General features: G+C 40.1%; 6 protein-coding genes across 7 annotated transcripts; 2 read left to right on the forward strand and 4 right to left on the reverse strand.

Annotated features, from left to right (window-relative positions):
• Positions 1-3199: 3199 nt before the first annotated feature.
• LOC119559983 (pyrokinin-1 receptor) lies at positions 3200-7116 on the reverse strand. Of its 2 annotated transcripts, none has more exons than XM_037873242.1 (4): positions 5805-7116; positions 4874-5091; positions 4093-4236; positions 3200-4022 (listed from the first exon to the last, which is right to left on the reverse strand). In XM_037873242.1, exons 1-4 carry the CDS (start codon positions 6658-6660, stop codon positions 3960-3962), a joined length of 1281 nt encoding a protein of 426 aa, XP_037729170.1. In that variant the 5' UTR covers positions 6661-7116; the 3' UTR covers positions 3200-3959. The 2 variants fall into 2 exon arrangements, with proteins under 2 accessions (XP_037729170.1, XP_037729169.1); XM_037873241.1 differs by having other exon boundaries at positions 4084-4236; positions 5805-7113.
• Positions 7117-8540: 1424 nt separating this feature from the next.
• On the reverse strand, positions 8541-12501 carry LOC119560874 (dynein regulatory complex subunit 6). The gene is made up of 3 exons (XM_037874548.1): positions 11799-12501; positions 10099-11387; positions 8541-10032 (listed from the first exon to the last, which is right to left on the reverse strand). The coding sequence occupies exons 1-3, from the start codon at positions 11883-11885 to the stop codon at positions 9513-9515; spliced, it is 1896 nt and encodes a 631-aa protein (XP_037730476.1). The 5' UTR covers positions 11886-12501; the 3' UTR covers positions 8541-9512.
• A 1422-nt stretch (positions 12502-13923) lies between these two features.
• Positions 13924-15330, forward strand: LOC119560876 (odorant receptor 88a). Its single transcript, XM_037874551.1, has 4 exons — positions 13924-14735; positions 14825-15014; positions 15070-15225; positions 15283-15330. Exons 1-4 carry the CDS (start codon positions 13924-13926, stop codon positions 15328-15330), a joined length of 1206 nt encoding a protein of 401 aa, XP_037730479.1.
• Positions 15331-15781: 451 nt separating this feature from the next.
• LOC119560266 lies at positions 15782-16990 on the reverse strand. Its single transcript, XM_037873633.1, has 2 exons — positions 16648-16990; positions 15782-16593 (listed from the first exon to the last, which is right to left on the reverse strand). The coding sequence occupies exons 1-2, from the start codon at positions 16988-16990 to the stop codon at positions 15782-15784; spliced, it is 1155 nt and encodes a 384-aa protein (XP_037729561.1).
• Positions 16991-18008: 1018 nt separating this feature from the next.
• On the reverse strand, positions 18009-19331 carry LOC119560267. The gene is made up of 3 exons (XM_037873634.1): positions 18603-19331; positions 18187-18540; positions 18009-18110 (listed from the first exon to the last, which is right to left on the reverse strand). Exons 1-3 carry the CDS (start codon positions 19323-19325, stop codon positions 18009-18011), a joined length of 1179 nt encoding a protein of 392 aa, XP_037729562.1. The 5' UTR covers positions 19326-19331.
• Positions 19332-19903: 572 nt separating this feature from the next.
• Positions 19904-21235, forward strand: LOC119560268 (putative gustatory receptor 85a). Its single transcript, XM_037873635.1, has 3 exons — positions 19904-20616; positions 20766-21018; positions 21080-21235. The coding sequence occupies exons 1-3, from the start codon at positions 19904-19906 to the stop codon at positions 21233-21235; spliced, it is 1122 nt and encodes a 373-aa protein (XP_037729563.1).
• Positions 21236-21257: the final 22 nt, after the last annotated feature.

Here is a 21257-nt window from a genome sequence, read left to right on the forward strand (position 1 = left end):
ACGACTGGCAGTAGAAGTCAAGGCTATAGTGATTCCAAGTACATAGATAACATTTAAAAAGCCACTTTGATCGTAAAAAATTTAGTGCTACATTACGTTTTTTCAATTCATTAAAACATAAAAATAATAAGGATACCTGAATATACGCGTTGAGTACTTAAGACTTTGAATAATCTGCAAACCAATTGCATAATACAAATAATTACACCCGTTACTCGTAGAGTAATAGGGTATACTAGATTCGTCGGAAAGTATGTAACAGGCTGAAGGAAGCGTTTCCGACCCCATAAAGTATATATATCCTTGATCAGGATCACTAGCCAAGTCGATCTAGCCATGTCCGTCTGTCCGTCTGTCCGTATAAACGCTGAGATCTCGGAAACTATAAAAGCTACAATACTTGGATTAGGCATGCAGATTCCTGAGATTCCTGAGCAGCGCAAGTTTGTTTCAGCTGAGTGCCACGCCCACTCTAACGCCCACAAACTGCCCAAAACTGTGGCTCTTACAGTTTTAATGCTAGAATAAAAATTTTAACTGAAATGTATTGTTCTCATCAATACCTATCGATTGATCAAAAAAAAGATTGCCACGACCACTTTAACGGCCACAAACCGCCCACAAACTTCAAAAAATCGTAAATATGAACGTGGATATCTCGGAAACTATCAAAGATAAAGAGTTGGGATCTCAGATTTAGATTCCGTAGCCTTGTAAGCAGCGCAAGTTTGTTACGCGAATATGCCACGCCCACTCTAACGCCCACAAACCGCCCAGGCCTGTGGCGCCCACAATTTTTATGCTAGATACAAAATTTTAACTGAAATGTATTGGTCTCGTTAATACCTATCGATTGACCTAAAAAAAATTTGCCACGCCTATCCTAACGCCCATAACGCTTAAATCTGTCTACCTCCGGTAGGTGGCGCATTTCAGTCTTGCTTTGCTGCTTGCTTATCTCCATTTCCCTTTGGTCCCTTTAGCTGAGTAACGGGTATCTGATAGTCGAGGCACTCGACTATAGCGTTCTTTCTTGTTTTAATTTACTATACTATTTATTGTCTCAAATATTATTATGTTTATTGTAGGTATACTTTAAAACTTAAAATAATAACCAACAAACTCGCTTGCTTTAAAAATAAACGTTAAGTTCCTAACCCTTTTTATAATCTGAAAACCATTTTATAATTAAAATAATTTCAATTAACTATAATATTTATTATCTAAAATATGATCATATTTATTGTAGGTATACTTCCAAACTTAAAACATTAACCAACAAATTTCCTGGATTGAAAAATTGGAAACTTATAGTTAGTGCAGCACAAAGAATTTAAGGTTCTAACTAAGTGTATCGCTTAGCTATATAAAAGAATAAAAAAGGTGTTTCTTAAACAAGCACATACACCTTTTAAGTTCTCGACAACACTGCGTATGCTTATTTTTCTCGTCTAGCCGGCTTAAATTAACCTCAGCACGTGAATCACGAGTCGTGGCCGTCAAATTAAATTCTCCTAATTAAGAACAGAGCGAAAACCGCAAAAGCAAAGCCAAGGCAGCAACAGAATTAATAAAAAGTTGGAGCTGGCGCCAAAACAGGGTCCACTCTAGCGACGATTTTCTCTTTTTCGATTCTGCTGCTCTGATTAATTTCCCACACTGCAGTCAGCGCCACCTGTTGGCAGCTTGTCTCACCAAAAAGTGGGGGAGGGGGTTGGGGCTTTCCTTCGCTGTCCCTCTCTATCTCACTCTCCCTTCCAGCGTGTGTGTGGCTTCCTTCCTTGTGCGTACGTGCTGGTCTGTTGGTGTGTGTGAGTGGGTGTTTGTCTAAACTTTTGGCGTGTTAAACGCTGTTTTCTGTGGCTTTTCCATTTTCATCGCATTGTTTTAATATTCCCTGTACATACAGCGCACGTGGGTATATTATAATGAAACGAGATTTCTTTTGAAAGTCAATGAACTTAATTTTGTAAAATTGTTCAAGGTCAAACCTGTAAAATATTTAAAGCCAATGAATCCTAATATGAAAATAAGCTTCTATAAGATACATATATGCATTAACTTTTCTTTAAAATCATTTTATTATGACTACTTACCGAACATACATAGCTTTTAGTAAAGTTGGAAAAGGGGCTATATTTCAATTTATATTTTTATTATTAAAAAGGGTTCTTAATATTTTTTATGTTATATCATTATTTGTTTGGAAGCGGGGAATTTTATTTTTTCAAAAAGGGCCAATAATTTAAATTTTATTATATTTAAATACTAAAAGTGATATAAAAAAAACTGATAGTTTCGATAATAAAATTGTTAATTGTGAAATGTTGTCCTGTTTTTATAGAGGTTCTTACTGAATTTAGTATAAGGGATAATCCTAAAGTGGAATCAAAAAATGAGAAGGCCATATTTATAACTCAAAACTTATTGGCAAGAGTTTGATTGAATATTTATTTATGTAATTATTTCAGTACGCGGTATCCAAAAGTAGATAGTCTTACTTAGGTTTTCACTTAGCTCACCCATTTGGCTTTTTCGCTGCGCCTTCCTCGCCCGATTTGCTCGTAAATCACAAACTTCATAATTTCTACGTCACTTTGCGGACGTGTGTGTGTGTTCGTGTACGTGTACGTGGCTTTTGCTCCTCTTGCCGGTTGTTTTGAGCCAATTCTTTTTTTGGCCTTTACGTGACGTTGGCAGAACAAATCGCTTTTGTTTTAGCCATCTGACTTGTTTGCTCCTTTATGGCCCGCTGCGCTTTGGACTTTGACGCATTTGCGTCGTTTTAATGCGGGTCCGGGTCCTCATTTAAGCCAATCCCTCTTGCAGTTTCTGTGAATTGGTGAACTTGGCCAGGGTTTCCATTTGGCTGATTGCATTTTCATAACAATTTGCCGGATTACTAATGCGCCACGTTGTCCCTGCATTTGCATGACCTTGAACCTGCGTCGCCACCTCATTAGAATTTCATTTGTAGTCAACAGGGCACAGACGACAGGGCCGCAATCGATAAAAACCCAAATGTATTTTATGGCCAAATTACAATCTCACTAGAGTGAATCCTTAGAAAGATACGGAAAGTAAGCGGGCGCGGAATATGCTAAGCTTTATTTGCAGCCATGAGAATAATTTTAATACAGCAAGTTCATCCTTTAAGGTATCCCTAGGATGTATACACAATATACATATAAATATCTGGTTAGCCAACGAACTTGGTCCGTCATTTGAATTGAGTTGGATACTGAATATAGTTCATTTAAAATCTTATGCTTAAGGTATTTGGAGTTTCACAGTTTGGAATATAAAATAGGGAATCTGCTTTAATATTTTTTTAAATTATACTAATTACATATACACTTTAAAAGCACATTTTTGTTACACTTTGGTATTTTTGTGAAACATTTTTGTATCTAATTCTCTAAGTAGTTAAAATTGCATATCATATTATCAGTATAGGATCCTAGATTTCATTGGGTTTTTGTTTTCTTGTTTTGTTTTTACTCGCAAGTTGCATTCCTATATTTAAGTGGTGGGCGTTCACGAATTAAATGTTACAAATATTATTAAATTATAGACACCTCAGGCTTATTTATGAGTAAATCCCCTGAGGCCTGACCAAAGTTTAGCTTAAAGAGCGCCATAGCATGGGTGAAAAGTTCTACTGCACTTAAACTAAATAATTCTGAATACTTGAAAGACTAGTTCGGGCGTTTTTTAAAGCCCGATTCAGCATCGATAATCGCGGCTGAATGAATGAAAAACTTAATGTTTAAGAGAGTGCGGGCTTGTGATTAACTTCTAATTGCCAAATGCAAATGAATGCAAAAGCAGTTTAAACTAAACGCTTTGGTAGCAGCAGCAATAGCAGTGGAAACCCTAACGACGACAAATAACTGGCTTAAACAGAATTCAAATAAATTAGCATCAGGAAGCCGCACGAGAGAGCCAAGCCGAATGCTTCAGTTGACTTGTTCGTTGATCATGGCGTACTGGGAGGCGACTGTTGGCCTGTTCACCGGATTCTACATGCATATAGAGAGCGAATTAGTATCGGGTCTACCCCCTGATTATAGGGGCACCTGCCTGCATTACCGGCTGTTTCGGCTGCTCCGCCGACTCGATGGAGACGCGCTGCGTCTGGCTGGAGTTGGTCAGGGCCCTCCTCAGGCGACGCGATTCGATGTTGTGCCGCGAGGTCAGCGAGCCCTTGGACGCCTTCTTGCCGAAGAGCACGGCCTGGAAGGAAATCGGTTAGTGATCTGTAGGTCCTTGAAAATGCCATCTTAAGTAGTGTGGAAAATTAAAAATTTAATGTACAACAGGCAATCCAATAATTTCAATATATTAAAGATATCTGCATTCTACTTACCATTATAATACTTTAAAATAATATTTGATATATATGTTTTGATTATCTAATATAGTTTAAAGTATAAATCAATTTAAAATATCTGCGTCTCTCCCATACTCGAAAACACTTTTAAATATAAATGATCTGTTAATCTATTAAACTTTAAAGTACTTAAAAGTGAAGTATATAAATTAATATTTTATCTAACTGACTTTTAATTACATTTTGAAGAATTTTAAAGTGTGGCCTATAAAAGCCATTAAGTATATGAGTAATCTTAAAAAAATATGAAATCAATATTTATTTCAATAACTTACTTTGACGATCTCTTTATCTAACAAACTTTTAAATACTTTAAAACGTAAATCAATTTAAACTATATGTTTATCTAATAATCGTTAAATCCCTATTTTAAATGCTTTAGTCCAATAATATCTAGTTGTTATCTTACTGATCCTAACAAATCTGTGCCATTAAACTCAGTAATAAAATATTTCCATAATAAAACATTATTTTACTCACCTTGAAGGCCTCTCGGAACTTGTGGCTCATGATGTTGTACAGCAGCGGGTTGATGCAGGTGGACAGGTAGTAGAGGACCCCCGAGATGTAGGTCATCACCGTGTAGACAAACTCGTGCTGCTCCCGCAGCTTGGCCCCCCGTGCAGGGGCGTAGATGGCAATCAGTCGCTGCGCGTGGAAGGGGGCCCAGCACAAGAAGAAGCACACAACCACGGCCACTGGTGGGGGAAAAAGGGGTTTGGGAACAAAGGAAGTGAGGGATCAAAATGGGGAAGACACAGTGGGAGACACAGATAAAGAGTCAACGATTATATTTTTCGGTAATCGCAATTGTCATCATAAATGGAGAGTGCCAAAATGACAAACGCAATAAATTGGCTGCAGACGGGTTGATTAGCCCCGCTTAGGGCATATGGTCAAAAAGTCGTCATACACTCAGGAAAAGTTTAAATACGGAAATTAAGACGCAAAATTAATTATAAAATAATATCTAGGAAAAACAATAGCCAGGGAATTATTCAAAAACTTTTGTTTAAAAATTCCTATCTTCAAATTATTGATTATAAAGCGGGTTATAAAAACCACAAACACAAACACAGAATTTTAGTTCCTTTATGTATATTTTAATTTTAGATGTACAAGTTTAGGGACTATTTGATGTATTAATTAAATAATGCAATTTAATATTTTATTAAATTCTATAGGTATTATGGAATACACAATTTTAAGGTCCCAAAGTATTTATAAAACTAAATAACATCTGGGAAAAAATTTAAAACTTTATTTCCTTTATATCTATAATGAAATCTTTTCAATAAACAGATCTATAAGGTCATCTTGGAACTAATAAAATTCTTTAAACTTTAAGATACTGTCTCTAAAGATTTTCCTCAGTGCACTCTATCTATTCATATATCATTATGATAATTACCTAACATCCTGAGCACACGCCGGGTGCCATAGTGATTAAGCCGACCCCTCACCGAGCTGAGTTGCGCCCCAGAGCCGCCCACCGCAGCTGCTCCTGATCCTCCACCTCCCCCATTGAGATTCACAGCGGTACTGGATCCAGCATAGCGGTACAGGATCGTATCGCTGGGCACGCTCTTCAGCTGCTGGCGACGGGCCACCGAAGCAGGACCCTCCATCAAAGTCGACCGATACAGGTGCACACCGATGAGCAGATACAACACCAGGATGATGGACATCGGGGCCAGGAAGAAGATGAAGGTGGACAGCTGGAACGAGTGCTTCACTATGACTCGCACTATGGTGCACTGCTCGACGCCCGAATAGAACTCGATTCCGAACTGGGCAGCCTGTGGAACAGCAGTTACCACGGCCATAATCCAAACCAGGACAATAATCCGGATGGCTCGACTCAGCTTACTCATGGCCTGGCCCAAAAACGGATGGCAAATGGCTATGTACCGCTCCACCGTAAACGCAGTAATCGTGAGCACTGTGGCATTGGCCGATGTCTCCGCCAACAGACCCCGTCCAATGCAGATGTACTCCCCGAAAATATACGGATACTTGGACCAAATGAAGGCCACCTCCTGCGGAACTCCCGAGAGCAGGAGTAGGAAGTCCGAAATGGCCAGCGAGAAGAGATAGTAATTGGTGGCCGTGTGCATCGATCGGTTCTTCTTGATCACAATGCAGGTGCTGATGTTGCCCACCACGCCGCTGATGAAGATCAGGGAGTAGACCACCGTAACGGGTATCACGATCGCCAGCGGATCACGGGGCGGTCCAAGAATATGGCTCACATTGCCAGCGGACATAGCGCCGGCCGCCTGGAATTTTTCCCCTTTTGTTTTCTCAAAATTTCCACTAGCAGCGCTAAATTCCACTGCCGTTTAACTGCGGCTCCGGCTCGGTGTCCCCTCAACTATGCTAATTATAATAATTTATTGGAGGCGACAGGGAGGGACTGGACCCGGAGACGGGAGTCGGTAGTCGCGCTTCTCGATTTTAGATACTGATATTCTCGATTTTTTATTCTCGACTGGCACGCAAACGCACCAAATTACCGACGAGGGTCGAGATCCGAAATCCGTAATCCGAACCTGACAGTTCTAGGGGGCCCGGCTGCGGCAAGTACTATAGCTTATTGAACTAACTTTGATTCTAATTTCGATTCTGTTTCCCGAGAGCAGCTGCAACCGCACTCCAGCGCGCTCCAAACTTATCTGATAAGCCGCGGCGACAGTTCATTCAGATTTGTATCTGTATCTGAAAGCCAGCGACGAAGCGTCGCTGTTTTTCCCTCACATGAATGCGGAAGGTGAACGACATGTGTGTAACGACCGAGCGAGTGTCCGGCGAACGTGCCGGGCCAATTAAATCTTTGCAACTGGAGATATCTTGATGGGAATCGCCTATGCTGCGGACGAGCACACAAAAGTTTTGAGTACAACGCATATTCTGGATAATTAAAGCGGCTAATTAACAAGAACTTTTAATTATGTTTGTCTTGGCCCATTTATAAAACACTTAGTTCTCTTTTGCGACTTTGAGATGCAAATAACTTTAAATAGACCTCGATAATGTAAGCAACACATCACCGAATCAAATAGCAAACGAAATGCAATAAAAATTTGGGTTAATGGAAGGCGTATGAGTAATGGCGATATTTTCTAAGTTTCGTTAGTGCAATGGAGTCTTTTGTTAGATTAGGAACAGTTAAAATTATAAAAAAAAAATATTAATATAAATAAATTGTTTCTTAAAAATATAAACATATGTTATACTTAATATTTATAGTAAGAACTATATGGTATATAAAATTGTAAGCCCTTTTATCAACCCAAAAAAGAAGATATGGGGGCTATAAATATTAGGGGTCTTCATGTTAATATCAATTTAATGCCACCCACTTGCAAAATGTCGCATACCTTCCCGTCGTACTTACGGATCCGTCTCTGGCCGCAGTCGTGTGTGTATTTTGGCAACAATATTTCATAGTGGCTATGGAGCAGCAACGTTGGCTCGGGACATTAGCCACTGTGCGCCAACAACAACAGCGGGGCCACTAACTTGGCCGAATGCGTTCGCGTTCGAGTCTCAAGACAGCTCGGGACTTTTAGTTGCTCCACGCCGTCGACGAGTGACATTCTCTATGGCCACATAATATTTTCATTCATTTGTTTCGTTTCGTTTAGCACCGGCAAACGCTAAGTGTGCCCACCCCCGCCCCCAGGTAGCCTATCACGACCTCCTCCCCCCTAAGTTATCGGCCACAATCCGGCACACGCCCCTTGATGGGTGTCAAAGTGCGTGCAACGCCTCTGGAATTTGGCACGAGTCGGATGGTTTTCCCACTCGAGAAGCTTTTCGCCTGCACCGCACGCTTCGATGAGCCGGAAAGCTTTTCCGCCCACTGTTCGTCAAGTAAGGGAAGAAAATGCGGTGAAAAGCGAGGAAAAGCAAGGAAAGCCCATCAATCAAAGTCGCTGGCTGATGCGGGTGAAGGATGAAAGCTCAAGGGCTGCACTGCCAAGGGAATTCTGGATCCTAAAAATAGGTTGTCACAATATTTAATCATAAAAATGACAAGCAAAATAAACAAAAAATTGTTGATTTCTTAAAATCGATTGCGTTCATGGTTAGTTAAAATCAATATACTTATTTTCACATTTAAATATTCTGATTTTTATTAGGTTTCTTCAAAAGAAGCTGAATATCGTTTATATGTAGCATACTTCTTAAAATAATCCCTTTTAAGGGATTTTATATCGTTTACAGTTCGATTAGCTTATAACACATGCAACATTTATTAAATGTTTAAAAGTTGATTACGTAAAGTTCTTCAAAAGAATATATTCCAAAAGTTCCGTTCTGTCTTATCGGTGAAGTCTGCCTTCCCGTATACCTAAATCGTACGATTTCATTTAAAACTTTTCTCAAAACTGTTCTTACACCTATGGATTAAAAGATATCTGAAAATGGGTGGTTATATTTGAACATCAACTTATTCTAACAGCCTCTTTTCGCCAACTCGTCCCTTTGTCAACCGTAGTCAGTTATTATAGATAATCTTGAAAAATGCTAGACACTCAGATTAATATATTGACTTGAACAACACTCAAAGTATTATTATTGTTTCGTTTCTCAACCACATTTACGTTGGTATATAGAAATGCAAGCTCTACGGGCTGTTATTATGGCCGTGGTTTAAGCACATGATAAGTCTATGAAAAAAGTCTTCGCTTGTCGGTATTGCTTGATCCATTAAAATTAAAAATTATACTATGAACTTTCAAGATACTTTCAGAATCAATTCTAAAAAACATTAGTTGTGCTTGATAAATCATTAATTAATGAAATGTTCTGATTACTTTGGGTGGGTGGAGTTCTTGTACTTTTATATTTGGCTTCTGTTCTGACTGATCCTGAAGTAGCAATCGGATGTAGGTTTAAAAAATGTAAGTATCACCCATAAAGTTTTTACCCACTCTTTACTGGGCCTAAAATAATATCCTTAGGGATAGATCCATATACGTTTTTCGCTAAGCGGAACCTAAATTACGATCTCGATAATCTCGGTCTCGTCGTCATCAAACTGGTCTTCGTCCCCGCTCCCCCAGTCGTTGTGGGGAGTGTTCCGGCTTCGTCAGTGGATGTACCTCTCCTGCTATAGAAGGACCTGCTTCATTTGTGGTCTCTGTGCCTCGAGGATCCGCTGGGCCTGCTCGTGATCCATTCCGTCAATGGAGCAGGCAATCAGCTCCACAAGGTTGTGTCCATGGGCGAGGATGTGGTGGATCGATTGTAGGGTCAGCTTGGTGCAGTTGCTCAAGTTGAGGATCCTCAAACGCTTCAGATGGCTTACAACACTCAGCACAGTTTCATCATCCACAGTCATGCAGCTGGACACACAAAGAGACTCCAGAGATGGACAATTCTGGGTCACAGCCTCAAAACCAGCTGATGTCAGTCGAGTGCAATAGCCCAGAGAAAGGGCTCGCAGTTCTGGCAACTTCAGGCCTTCTTTTAAAGCACTATCTGTGAGGTTGCGACAGCCCCGCAGGTTTAGCTCCTTCAATCCGCGCAAGCGACTTATGGGATAGGGGGTGTCGCCATAACCAATCAATCCTTGATCAGTGATCTTCACGCAGTAATCGATGTTAAGGTTTCGCAGTTTCAATTGGTATCTGTAAAGAAAGATTGTTTAGTATTTGTCTTAGGAATTAGGAAATTTAAGGCTGTATTATCCTCACTGGCAAATAGTGGCCATGGTGCGATCTGTCACCGCTTGGCGGCAATTATCCAAACTAAGGCGTCGCAGATTGGGAAGCCTCTCCAGCAGTTGGCACATGGAGCTCTCATCCAAAAATATGGTTTCCTCCAGGTGCAGCTCCTGCAGAGTGTAGTTCATACTGCCGGCCAGTCCCTGAACCAGACCCATTCCCGTCAACTCCCTACAGTAGGCCATGGTCAAGGCCTCCAACTGACCACTCAGCTGCTTTAATGCGTCGATACAATTGACGTTGAGTTGCACACAGAACATTAGATCCAGCACCTTCAAGGTTTTCTGCCACTTGCCGGCTATATAGAGCAGCAGTTCGTTGGTCAGCGATAGCATTCCGGTTAAATCCAACTGACGAATTGGTGCCGACTCTGGTACGGCTCTTAGGACGGCTTCCAGCAGAACCAGATGGCAATTTCCGGACAGCTTAAGAGTGCGAAGATTGTGCATAGTTTCGAAGGCCTGGCACCACTCCCTAGTGTCAATACCAGGCGAGCAGCTAAAGAAGATGTCCACGCAGACCAGAGTGTCCGCGTGATCCCTTAGGACATCCAGCAGGGCGCTCTCGTTGTTCCTCCTGAACTCGAACTGCAGGTGACGCAACTGCACCTTGTTCTCCTTGCGACGCAACTGCAGCAGCATCAGCAGCTTCAACGAGGAGTCCAGACTGACGCCATCGCATTCGAAGCCCACCAGGTGGGCAAACTGCTTCATATCCAGGCCATCCACAGCCTTCAGGTGCTGATCATCCATGGAGCTGGTGGTGGCTATGGTCAGCACCTTCAGATTAGGCAACTTGCCATCCAAATTCCGGAAGACCGGAGCATGGCGCACTTGCAGATGCTTCACCTCGTGACCCACGAGACGCAGAAAGTTCTCCAATTGGCAGCACTGGCGGAGATTTCGCAGCTCGATACGCTCGAAGCTCAAATAGCAGTTCTTTCCCTTGGCATGCTTGTGGATTGCCTCCAGATTATGCTGCGTCACAATCACCTTGCCCTTCTCCATGAAGCGACGTCGGTGGACCAGATCTCGGCATCGCCAGGACACCATGCGGAATTGCTGCAGATCGTTGTAGGAGAGATAGGACATGATCTCCAGCCACATCTCATTGGGCAGCTGTTCGATTGCGGCCTTTGGGTTATCCTGCTCCTTATCCGAGTCCCCCTTTTCCGGGGTGAGTGGCGGGGTGGGAGGGGTCGCGATTGTGCGGGCCAGAACCAGCAGGGGATTCATGTTTAACTCTATTCTATTGGGAGCCTGCAAATAAACAATTTCGATAGATATTATATCGAATGTAAATAATCATTTTATAAAGTCATAAAAATAAAGCATTTTCCTGTGAAACATTCACAGAAGTGATTTCTTGGCAGTAACCTATGTTTATATTTGTAAAAATACTTTTCTTTAAAACAATTTTCCAAATACCTAAGTACAGGAGCCTCTTGTAATGAGTGACAACGAATTTTTACTACAAACTTCTTACAAAAATTGAATTATACCATAGTAACGATAGAGAAGTTTTCCCTTGCGATCCTCCCCATTCTAAGGTTCGATGCACTTGACCACCTGTTCTTGGGTCGGTGAAGTTTGGTTGCCAAGGTTAACTTCGGTTTTCCACCACTACCTCCCTCTACCCCCACTCTTTACAAAATTCCGGAAAACACTCACCTGAGCGTAGCTGCAGCTCAGCCTCTCGAAAAGCCTTTTCTCGCGGCGCTGACTCGGTTTTCCACTCGTTATCAGACTATTACCCATGCAGCAACTCTATTAAATCTTAACCTTTTGTTTGAGTATTTCTTTTGAACTGCCTATTTTGGAGTTGTTTTGCCTTTGTCTTGATTAGATTGTCAAAATTTTATTAACTGTTTATTTATTTATGCTGTCTACTTGAAGTGCCTTAAGTTGTATGATTAGTTTTCCTATTTTTATTTGTGCGTTGATTTGTTCTTACTTCAATATAATATGTATAACATATGTATGGCAATGAACTTGTTTAATGATTTATGTTATTAGTTTTTCCGGTTTTCCTTTTGAATTGGTGCGTTGATTGGTTCTCACTTTAATCGGTTATTTCGGTAATCACATTAGATAGACATTTTTCAGGGCTGATTGGCACAATATTTGTTGGTATTTTGGCATTCTAAGAAAATGATTTTGCAGCTACAGGACTGCGTAGGGCTATTGATTCCGTGATTTGTGCGGTTGAACGATTGAATTTTCTTTTGGGTTTAGCTGCCGACAATCACTCGCGTTAATTGTGAACTATTTGAATTAGATTTTCAATTATATTCAGCGATTTTCTACTCCAATTCGACAGCAACCTGCTGCCGCTGGTCGGGTTACAAAATCCAAATGCGAACGGAAAACAAACTTCTCACAGCTGTGTATCTGTATCTTATGACGAAAACCGCTCGTCCAGGGCCGCAGATACATTTCTAGATACATTTTCATATACTGATACTTCTGCGTAGATAATTTCACTTAACACGCATGCCCTCTCTCACCGCTCCTCTCTCAAAGGGCTCTCCTCTCCCTTGCTCTTCGATTTGTTTATGTTTGTCGCCGCCGCCGCTTGTGACCCACATACGAAAAAAATAACAAAAAACCTTCGGGGGCGCCCTTGATTTTGGAGAGGGGAGAGACAAAAGTGGGAAAATGAGAGATCAAAAGAGAGCGCAGAGTGGAAGTTATGTTTCGATGAGTGCCACTGAAACTCACCCCCGTTTTGAGCAGTGCAGGCAGCGCACAATATTACGAAATGCACTAGGGGCATTCACTGCTCACGGCAATTAGTTTCCCTTTCAGTACAGTCGAACCTTACCAAATGTTTTACAAATTGCTTTTACAAATAGGTCAATTTTTTATAACTTTGAGTTAGAAAATACAATTTATGTATGGTTAATATATGAAGTGGAATTAAAAAAAAAAACAGTCAGTATGCAAAAATCAATTCAAAATAAAAGTTCAATGGTTCATAATCAGCCTGAAAATGTTAAAATCAATTTAAAAACGATTTTTTTATAAAATAAACTTATGATTCGTTTATATTAATATATAATATACATACATAGGTTGACAATTTAAATTTACCCTCAATATGTTAAAATGCTTTTTTTTAAATTAAATCATTTTCATCAAGCATCCTGTTCTTTTTGATTTACTTAGAATTAAAAAAATTAAATGATATTTATTAGCAATAAATTATCACGTCTGATTGTAAATTTTCCGATTGCAATTTTGTTGCAATTAAATCAACACTTGCTGAGCAAATAGCACAAGTAGCAATCAACATTAGCAAGAGCTCAACCTGTAATTCTGAAGGGCTGGTGAGATATGGGAGTAATTATAATCCATTGTAAGACAGCACTGAAATTAAAATAATTCTAGATTCATTTTAAAGTTCAAACAGCCCATACAAATTTAAATTAAAGCTGAGACCTGCGATTATAACTAATTGCATTCAAAACATATGTATACTTTAAGCTGTTTGTTCTATCAAATGTCCATTTGTAGGCATATTAAAAATAAACAAACAAAAAGTAACTTAAAAATAAAATACTAAATAAACAATCGTTTTTGATCTAGAATCATTAAGGTAAAATAATAAAATAGTTTACATAAGTGTAAGTAGACATTTGCCTGTAGTCAATTTTCTGCGATCGTGAAACCAATAATTAATTAATCCAAGGTGGTAGGACCCTAGCAATTACATTCATAATTACCCAGCGTAACTTGCCATATATAAGAAGCTCTGCCTTGAGAAATCCACAAAGAAAAGTGAGGTGACTTTACCATGAAGACAACGGAAATAAAGGAACCCTTTCGGATGGAGGACTTCCTGCGGCCGCAGTTATTCCAGAAGCTGGCTCGGATGGTTCATTTCCAGTGGCTAAGAAACCCGGAGGACAACAGCATGGTGAACGCCTCCATGGGGCCCTTTTGGCTGTCGGCCATCCTCAACATCTTCTTCTTTTCTTTCAATGGTTGGGATATCATAGGTCATCTCTGGCTGGGACGACCTACCAATCAGAATCCTCCGGTATTTAGCATCACCATTTACTTCTCCATCAGGGGACTTATGCTATTCCTGAAACGAAACAAAATTGTGGAGTTTGTAAATGACTTGGACAGGGAGTGTCCAAGGGACTTAGCCAGCCAATTGGACATGCAAATGGATCGGACATACAGTTACTTTTGGAAGCGCTATCGCTTTGTCCAGATCTACGCCCATGTGGGTGGTTTGGCGTTCATTTTGATGCCGATGGCTCTATTTCTCTTGACCCATGAGGGGAAGGGATCACCTGTCGCCCAGCACGAACAAATTCTTGGAGGTTGGCTGCCATTAGGACTGCGAAAGGACCCCAAGTTCTATTTATTGGTTTGGGTTTTCGACTTATCTTGTACTACTTGCGGCGTATCCTTTTTTATCACCTTTGACAATCTGTTCAATGTAATGCAGGGACACTTGATCATGCACCTGAACCACCTTGCCCGTCAGTTTTCGGCCCTTGATCCCCGCCAGAGTTTGACCAACGAGGAGCAGTTCTTTTCGGATCTCAGATTGTTAGTTCAAAGACAACAGCTCCTTAATGACTTGTGCGGCAGGTAAAGATTTTCTTTTAAACTATATTTAAAAAGAAAAATAATTGATGCTTTTAATGATTCTATTTACTTACTAAACACCAACATTGCAGGTACAACGAAATCTTCAAGGTGGCTTTCCTGGTTAGCAACTTTGTGGGCGCCGGTTCCCTCTGCTTCTACCTTTTCATGCTGTCGGAGACATCCGATTTGGTGATCATAGCCCAATTTATAATACCCACTTTGGTCCTCGTGGTCTTCACCTTTGAGATCTGCCTACGTGGCACGCAACTGGAGGAGGCGGTGAGTCAATTTGGATTAATCCGTTGAAAGAGCCATCATTATTTCTGATTAACAGTCGGAGGGACTGGAATCGTCGCTCTGTCTCCAGGAATGGTATTTGGGAAGCCAGCGGTACCGGAAGTTCTATCTACTCTGGATGCAATATAGCCAGCGGACACAAAAACTGTCCGCATTTGGCCTCATCGAAGTGAACATGGTGCACTTCACAGAAGTGAGTTAGTTTTAAATAGAATTAATATACTTACTGGATAATTTATTTAAATTTCAGATTATGCAGCTGGCCTACAGACTTTTCACGTTCCTTAAATCTCATTAGTGTGATTTTGTAATTCTATATTTTTGTGTTATTCATCCGATTGCTTAAATTAATTTGAAATAAACAAAACCATTTGCGCTTTGCTCTTTCAGCAGTTTTATTTAAGTAATAAAATACAGAAGTGAAAAATATACTTTTAAATTCAAATTCTTTTTTTTTCGTATCGCACTTTTAAAGCTTTTTAACAAAAATAGGAACGTTTAGCAAAAATAAGAAATGGTTACAATTTTGTAAATTTTACATACTTTGCGAGGTAAATATTCTTCAAGTTAGCTCTTCTAGATTTTTGAAGATTATGGATGTGTCATTCAAAATACCAAATTATTTCTGAACTTTAAAAAAAAAGTTTTATCTACTTTATAACCATGAACTTGCTTACGCTATTATCTTCAAAATGCGTTATAAATTCGAATAAAATACAAAAAAAAAAATGTAAAGAACGATCACCGCCTTAATTATTAGAGTGATGTGTTGATAAACAACGTCGTTCAAATTTCTTGGCGGAAAGGAGATAGAAACAAGTTGAAGAGTGTCCAGTAACACAACTTTTTTTGGTGGACTTATAGGCACACCCTATGCACTCGTAGGGCTTGTGCTCCTGCTGACAAGTGGCGATGTGAGAGCTGAAATCTCTTTTATTGGCCTTAACGTTCAAGCAGTGAGGGCACCTTAGTTTTGTCTTTTTCGGTTTTAGCTCGTCATTTTTTGGATCGCTCAGATAATCGTGCAGATCCTTGGAGCAAGGTGTGCACATGACTACTAGACGTGGTTGTGGTATCTGGACCGCAGTAGTCTCTACTTTGGGTGGTCCTAGATCATGTGGCGAAGAATTGTTCTCCAAGACCAAGCTGAGCTTTTTTTGAGGATGTTGCAAAGTTTCAGTGGATTCCATTGGGCGTTTTAATGGATCATTAGGTGAAACCAAATTAGTCAGATTTGTAGTGTTTTTCAAAGAGCTGCCGAGAGATTGGTTTGCCGGGACCAAACATAGCTTCTTTGGCGGATTTTCCGCGGTATCTGTGCATTTCCTTTGTCGTTTTAAGGGATTATTTGTGGTAATTGCCGGAAGATCAGTGACTTCCGTTGGGACACTTAGGTACAGCTGATTTTTAGAACTACCAGGTGCTTCAGTAAACTCCCTTGAATTGGTTAAATTTTTCCCAAACGAATTTTCCTTTGTACTGTTATCTACACTAGATGAGGCGCTTAGGTCCAATGGACGACCTGGGGACATCTGGGGAGTCACACCTGGTTTCATGGAGCCTAGGAACGGCAGATGGTAATTCGTTGGCATTATTGGCATATTTAAGTACCCACCTATTTCAGCCAGATTTTCCGGGGATTCGAAGGCCTTGAGCCCATTACGCTTGACCAACTTACAGGTGCTCTTGCAGATAACCAGGTTTCCGTAGTTAGTCAATTTGTCGATCTGCAGCAGTTCCGAGTTACAGAGGCATTTGTGGAGCACCAAAATTCCGCGATTTATAAAGGATTTCAATTTAAGAGTTGGCGGATTGGTTTCCCCTTGGCATTTGCGCGTCGTCATAACCCCGTAGTTGGTCACATATTCAGTGTTCATCATCTGATTATCATTTCGTCCTCTGCACTGGCATTCTCGCACGGAAATAATTCCGTAATTTAAAACGTTTGCTTGCGCCATCTTATTTTATTTCGCCAAAGTAACACGAGGTAAGCCAGCCACTTTTCCAGAGTTGCCACAGTCCTTGCAGACCGATAAGCAAGACCGATTACAAATTCCGATACTAACACAGTGTTGTGCAAGTCAAAATTCAATAAAATGAATTTAAAATTGTTCTTGTTCCGTTTTTTTATTAAATATTGCAATACGTTATACAGTAATTAATAAAAATGAAAAGCCTAAAATCGCAAACCCCCATATAATAAAAGGGGCCTCAATAAATACGATTTTAAAAACATTAATGTGATAAAAGATAAATTAAACAGTGCCAAGTAGTATTTTGTTCATTGTTTCAATGTTTGGAAATTAAAAAAGAATTTCAACCAATCCAATATGCAGTGTTTTAAAAATTAAATACATTTTTTCAATAATATTTTAAAATAATAAAATAAAAATGCATTCCTTTCTTGAAAAGATTATAATTAAAAAGTTTTTCATTCTTTCACAAGTGTTACATTCTAATGTTAAGAACTAGACTTAGTTTCTCAGGGGACTTGTGTCTAATGCGCGTTGTCGGATCAGAGTGTTAAAGTCGTTCTGCCATTCCGGATCTTTATTATTTAATGGAAACTTTTCGTTGATAAATGCAAGTTGCCTGATTACTTTATTTAAAAAAAAAATTGAGCTCGCTGACTTTCTCGACGACTTTAATTTGGCTGATTAAATTCGGCAAGCAGAGAACGCTTTGCAGATTTTAGTGGTGTAAACTTGACTTTAGTTGGTTGAGTAGATTTCAACATATTTTGGGACAATAAATCAGTTGAGGGAAACATATCCTTATTTTGAACGTTTGAGCTTGGAGAACTCTTAACTGGAGACACCAATAATTTCGAATTAGTGTTCTTGTCCAATGTAAAAGCTACTGTTGTTTCCAAAGTATTGTTGATCAGTGAGGATACAAAAAACTTCATTTTCTCGGAAAACTTAAATTTTGTAAAGTGTGAAGTGTTTTTAGGAATAGTTGATCCTTGGTTTTGCTCTAATTGTTGTTTGTCTGAGCTAGCAACCGTAGGATGTTTTGGTGGAATTTCCTGAGAATCCAACGTTTTAGAAGTCTTCTTCTGTAGTAGTGGTGATGTCGCTTCAGGTTCCATGTTCTTATAAAAAAGTGGTCGTGGCTTTAACACTAATTTCGAATAATTATGTTCTGGGGGCACTTTATGCATATCTTTTTGGTAGGAATCCTCTTGGAGGAACGAAAGCTTTGTCTTTCCAGATTTGGCAACAGTTGTTGCTTCCGGTAAGTGAGGATTTTTAACCTTAATCCAAGACCCCAAGTATTGACTATTATTCTGGGAAACTGAAGATGCCATTGAAGGCTTCGGGAGTATTTTTAAGAAGTGGCTATTGGTAGCAATGTTTCGCGATTTCATCTGCTGCTGGGTCGTTGACTGTGGAATAATTCGAATCTGCACATTCGAACTATTGGTTTTAAAATTTTGAAATTTCGTTGGTTTTGGGCTCTCCATCGTTGATCGATTTTCCGGTGACTTCATGATTGACTCCACTTTCTGTGGGTTGAAAATAAAGGATTTTTTATAGATTAAAGCTGCTGCTTATTAAATTGGCTTACCTGACGTGTGGCTGGATTTTCTTGAGATGCGAAAGACTCCGCCTTTCTCTTTAGGAAGATTGGATTGCTACTGGGCTGCTCATGATTTTCCTTGTTCATCACAGAATTTATCTGCGGTTGTTGATTTTGGAAAGAATGATTGTCCGATAGTTTCGGAAGATTTTCCAAAATTCTACAAGATCCACATAGTCTTCGGGTGGTCATAGTGTTTGGTTGACCTATTGGAGATATTTCCACAGGTCTAGGCAAGGAGATTTCTTGGGCTTGCGGCTGCAGATTTGAGATGGCAATCGATGAGTTTCGTGGTGGCCTTGGGCTAACGACTTCATGGGACCCATTCAACTGCTGATGAGTCAGCGAATTTGGCGTAGTAGCCAGAGTGGCCTGATGGCCCGGACTCCCAGCATAATGCAAACTCTGCGGGGAGATTTGTACGGGAACTTTTTGCCTGCACGTTGACTTACAGTTCACTATAGTTCCATAGTTATTTAGTTCGTGTATTGTCAAAAGCTCGGAATTGCAGTTGCATTTATGCCAGATAAACCAGCCGAAATTGTTGAACGTTTTTAACCTCAATTGCGCATCCTCGTTTCCAGTGCACATCCGGGACACCAAAACTTCGTGGTTGGAGATCCATTGCCTGCCCGTCATCTGATCGTGGCTATCGTCACCTGGGTCACAGCGGCATACACGGTTAATAATTTGTCCGAAATTGTTAAACATTTTTGGTCAATTCTTAAATACGCAGGAAATCGCAATAATTTTCGCCGTCAGCCAGGGTTGCCAAGTCATCAAGCAGGGTCGTCAGAACTATCGATTTCGGTGTTGCATACTAACATTAGAATCCGCCTTATGATAACAGCTTTCTTAAAATCGAATTTGAAACTTTATTATTATGGCTATATTTATTTAATATTTAACAAAATTCGCTAAAACCCACTATTTTTATTTATTTAAGTTCTATACAACTGGGTATTTTTCATTTTTGACAATTAGAAGCATTTAAGTTTTAAATAATTTTTTTAAAGAAATCCGTTTTGATAGCGTAACCTTGATAACATGTTTTAATAATAGAACATATCGATTCAACAATGCTTTTAACAAAAAAGCTAGTCACAAATGTCTATAAGGGTTCAATTTAACGGCCTGAAAATCAATAATATTGTTAACTTCCATTTAAAATGTATTCCCCAAAGGAAAACCTACTTCAATTGATTGGAGTGGATGCAACGTAAATCAGTTCCAGGCTATTTTGCTTGTAACTCAAAGTTCAGTTTATATTGGGGACTTCAAAAAGGATCATGATATCACCGCGACGCGTGCTGCAATTAGGATTCATATGGTTTTGCACATTAAATGGGATCACCACGTTTTATATCTCCTCGGGAAGGTTACGTCGGTCCCGCTTTCTAGCCTGCTATCGGTTTGTTCATAATTTTCTGGTGATCATACTGACGATTAAGTTCCTTATGGACTTTTGGCACTTCAGTGCAGCTTCCTTTGAGGAATCCCCGCTGGTGAGGCTGGCTGCCATAACATATTTCGGGCTCGTTTTCCTATCCCTGATCAGTTGCATGGGTTGTGCCCATCGGCGTCAGGACCGGATTTGTAAAATGATAATAAAACTCAAGGATATGGAGGCGATGAGCAAGACCCGGGGATTCAGGGTACCCAAAAACCAGAAGAGATTCCTTAATATGCTCTTGGTAACGGTGACCCTTCTGCTGATTCTTCGACTCGGCATCCATGCTGCCTTGAATGTCAGTAGATTTTTAAGAGGAAACCACAATCCCTGCAACTGCTTCCTGTCCGAGTGCATGATCTTTGCCACAAACTCGTTGGCCCTTGGCCTCATGATGGAGATCTGCCGGAACTGGTGGCGACTGCAGTCGGGTCTGGAGATAGCGATCCTGGATCCGCAACCTTTTCCGGATCACTTTTGGCGCCTGCGAGATCTGCAAGCCATGTTCCAGTCGCTGATCGATATGACCGATGAGGTATGCTTGGTCTTTAGGTAAGTTACAAAATATGTTAATGAATTGCTTACTAATAAAATACGAATATGGTGCCCCAAGTAGCGTTAAAATAAAACTGGATAGGGATCAATCAAAAACAAAATATCTTAAACATTTTAAACATTTAATAAAAAAAGTTTCCTTATAGGTTTGTGTTTCTCTGCTACTTGATGCGAAATGTGTGGAGTGGCATACGGGTCGGATACATGTTGGTTCGCGTTTGCCTCGGTCACAGTGCCATTGAATCGGAGTATCTGCAGATGGTGTTTATCACCTGCATACAGCCGTTGCTCTTTTCACTGATGATGAATTCCTTAACGCACACCACGGATTCCCTCTTGGAGACCACGAAGGATGTGATCAGAGGGCTTTATAATCAGGATGCCCAGCTGGAACGAAGTGTAAGTTACAATATCGCAAGTCTTGGATTGATTTGGAATTCAACATCATTGCTTTTTCCAGATGGAATGGTTCTCCTTGCAACTGGCGGAGCAGCACTCTTATGTTCACATCTTTGGAACTTATCGCATGAACAGAAGCTTGGCCTTCGACGGATGCTCGGTTATCCTACTACATGTCATCTATATGGTACAATGTGAATACAGTTCTATGTTTTAATAGCAAACCTACTTTCAAATAT

This window comes from Drosophila subpulchrella, unplaced genomic scaffold (assembly GCF_014743375.2).
Source record: "Drosophila subpulchrella strain 33 F10 #4 breed RU33 unplaced genomic scaffold, RU_Dsub_v1.1 Primary Assembly Seq354, whole genome shotgun sequence".
NCBI lineage: Eukaryota > Metazoa > Arthropoda > Insecta > Diptera > Drosophilidae > Drosophila > Drosophila subpulchrella.

What these genes read in the sequence shown, in the direction of transcription:
- LOC119559983 (XM_037873241.1), bottom strand. Translation starts at nt 6,660, where the DNA reads ATGTCCGCTGGCAATGTGAGCCATATTCTTGGACCGCCCCGTGATCCG. An exon ending in AGTTCCGAGAGGCCTTCAAG is followed by an intron (nt 4,237 to 4,873) that starts GTGAGTAAAATA and finishes ATTTCCTTCCAG; the next exon opens with GCCGTGCTCTTCGGCAAGAA. An exon ending in CGAAACAGCCGGTAATGCAG is followed by an intron (nt 4,023 to 4,083) that starts GCAGGTGCCCCT and finishes ATATGCATGTAG; the next exon opens with AATCCGGTGAACAGGCCAAC.
- LOC119560874 (XM_037874548.1), bottom strand. Translation starts at nt 11,885, where the DNA reads ATGGGTAATAGTCTGATAACGAGTGGAAAACCGAGTCAGCGCCGCGAG. An exon ending in TGAGCTGCAGCTACGCTCAG is followed by an intron (nt 11,388 to 11,798) that starts GTGAGTGTTTTC and finishes GTTTATTTGCAG; the next exon opens with GCTCCCAATAGAATAGAGTT. An exon ending in ACCATGGCCACTATTTGCCA is followed by an intron (nt 10,033 to 10,098) that starts GTGAGGATAATA and finishes CTTTCTTTACAG; the next exon opens with ATACCAATTGAAACTGCGAA.
- LOC119560876 (XM_037874551.1), top strand. Translation starts at nt 13,924, where the DNA reads ATGAAGACAACGGAAATAAAGGAACCCTTTCGGATGGAGGACTTCCTG. An exon ending in GCACGCAACTGGAGGAGGCG is followed by an intron (nt 15,015 to 15,069) that starts GTGAGTCAATTT and finishes TCTGATTAACAG; the next exon opens with TCGGAGGGACTGGAATCGTC. An exon ending in ACATGGTGCACTTCACAGAA is followed by an intron (nt 15,226 to 15,282) that starts GTGAGTTAGTTT and finishes TTTAAATTTCAG; the next exon opens with ATTATGCAGCTGGCCTACAG.
- LOC119560266 (XM_037873633.1), bottom strand. Translation starts at nt 16,990, where the DNA reads ATGGCGCAAGCAAACGTTTTAAATTACGGAATTATTTCCGTGCGAGAA. An exon ending in GGAAAATCTGGCTGAAATAG is followed by an intron (nt 16,594 to 16,647) that starts GTGGGTACTTAA and finishes TGCCGTTCCTAG; the next exon opens with GCTCCATGAAACCAGGTGTG.
- LOC119560267 (XM_037873634.1), bottom strand. Translation starts at nt 19,325, where the DNA reads ATGTTTAACAATTTCGGACAAATTATTAACCGTGTATGCCGCTGTGAC. An exon ending in AAAATCCAGCCACACGTCAG is followed by an intron (nt 18,541 to 18,602) that starts GTAAGCCAATTT and finishes TTCAACCCACAG; the next exon opens with AAAGTGGAGTCAATCATGAA. An exon ending in ACCAAAAAGATATGCATAAA is followed by an intron (nt 18,111 to 18,186) that starts GTGCCCCCAGAA and finishes TGGAACCTGAAG; the next exon opens with CGACATCACCACTACTACAG.
- LOC119560268 (XM_037873635.1), top strand. Translation starts at nt 19,904, where the DNA reads ATGATATCACCGCGACGCGTGCTGCAATTAGGATTCATATGGTTTTGC. An exon ending in GAGGTATGCTTGGTCTTTAG is followed by an intron (nt 20,617 to 20,765) that starts GTAAGTTACAAA and finishes GTTTCCTTATAG; the next exon opens with GTTTGTGTTTCTCTGCTACT. An exon ending in ATGCCCAGCTGGAACGAAGT is followed by an intron (nt 21,019 to 21,079) that starts GTAAGTTACAAT and finishes TGCTTTTTCCAG; the next exon opens with ATGGAATGGTTCTCCTTGCA.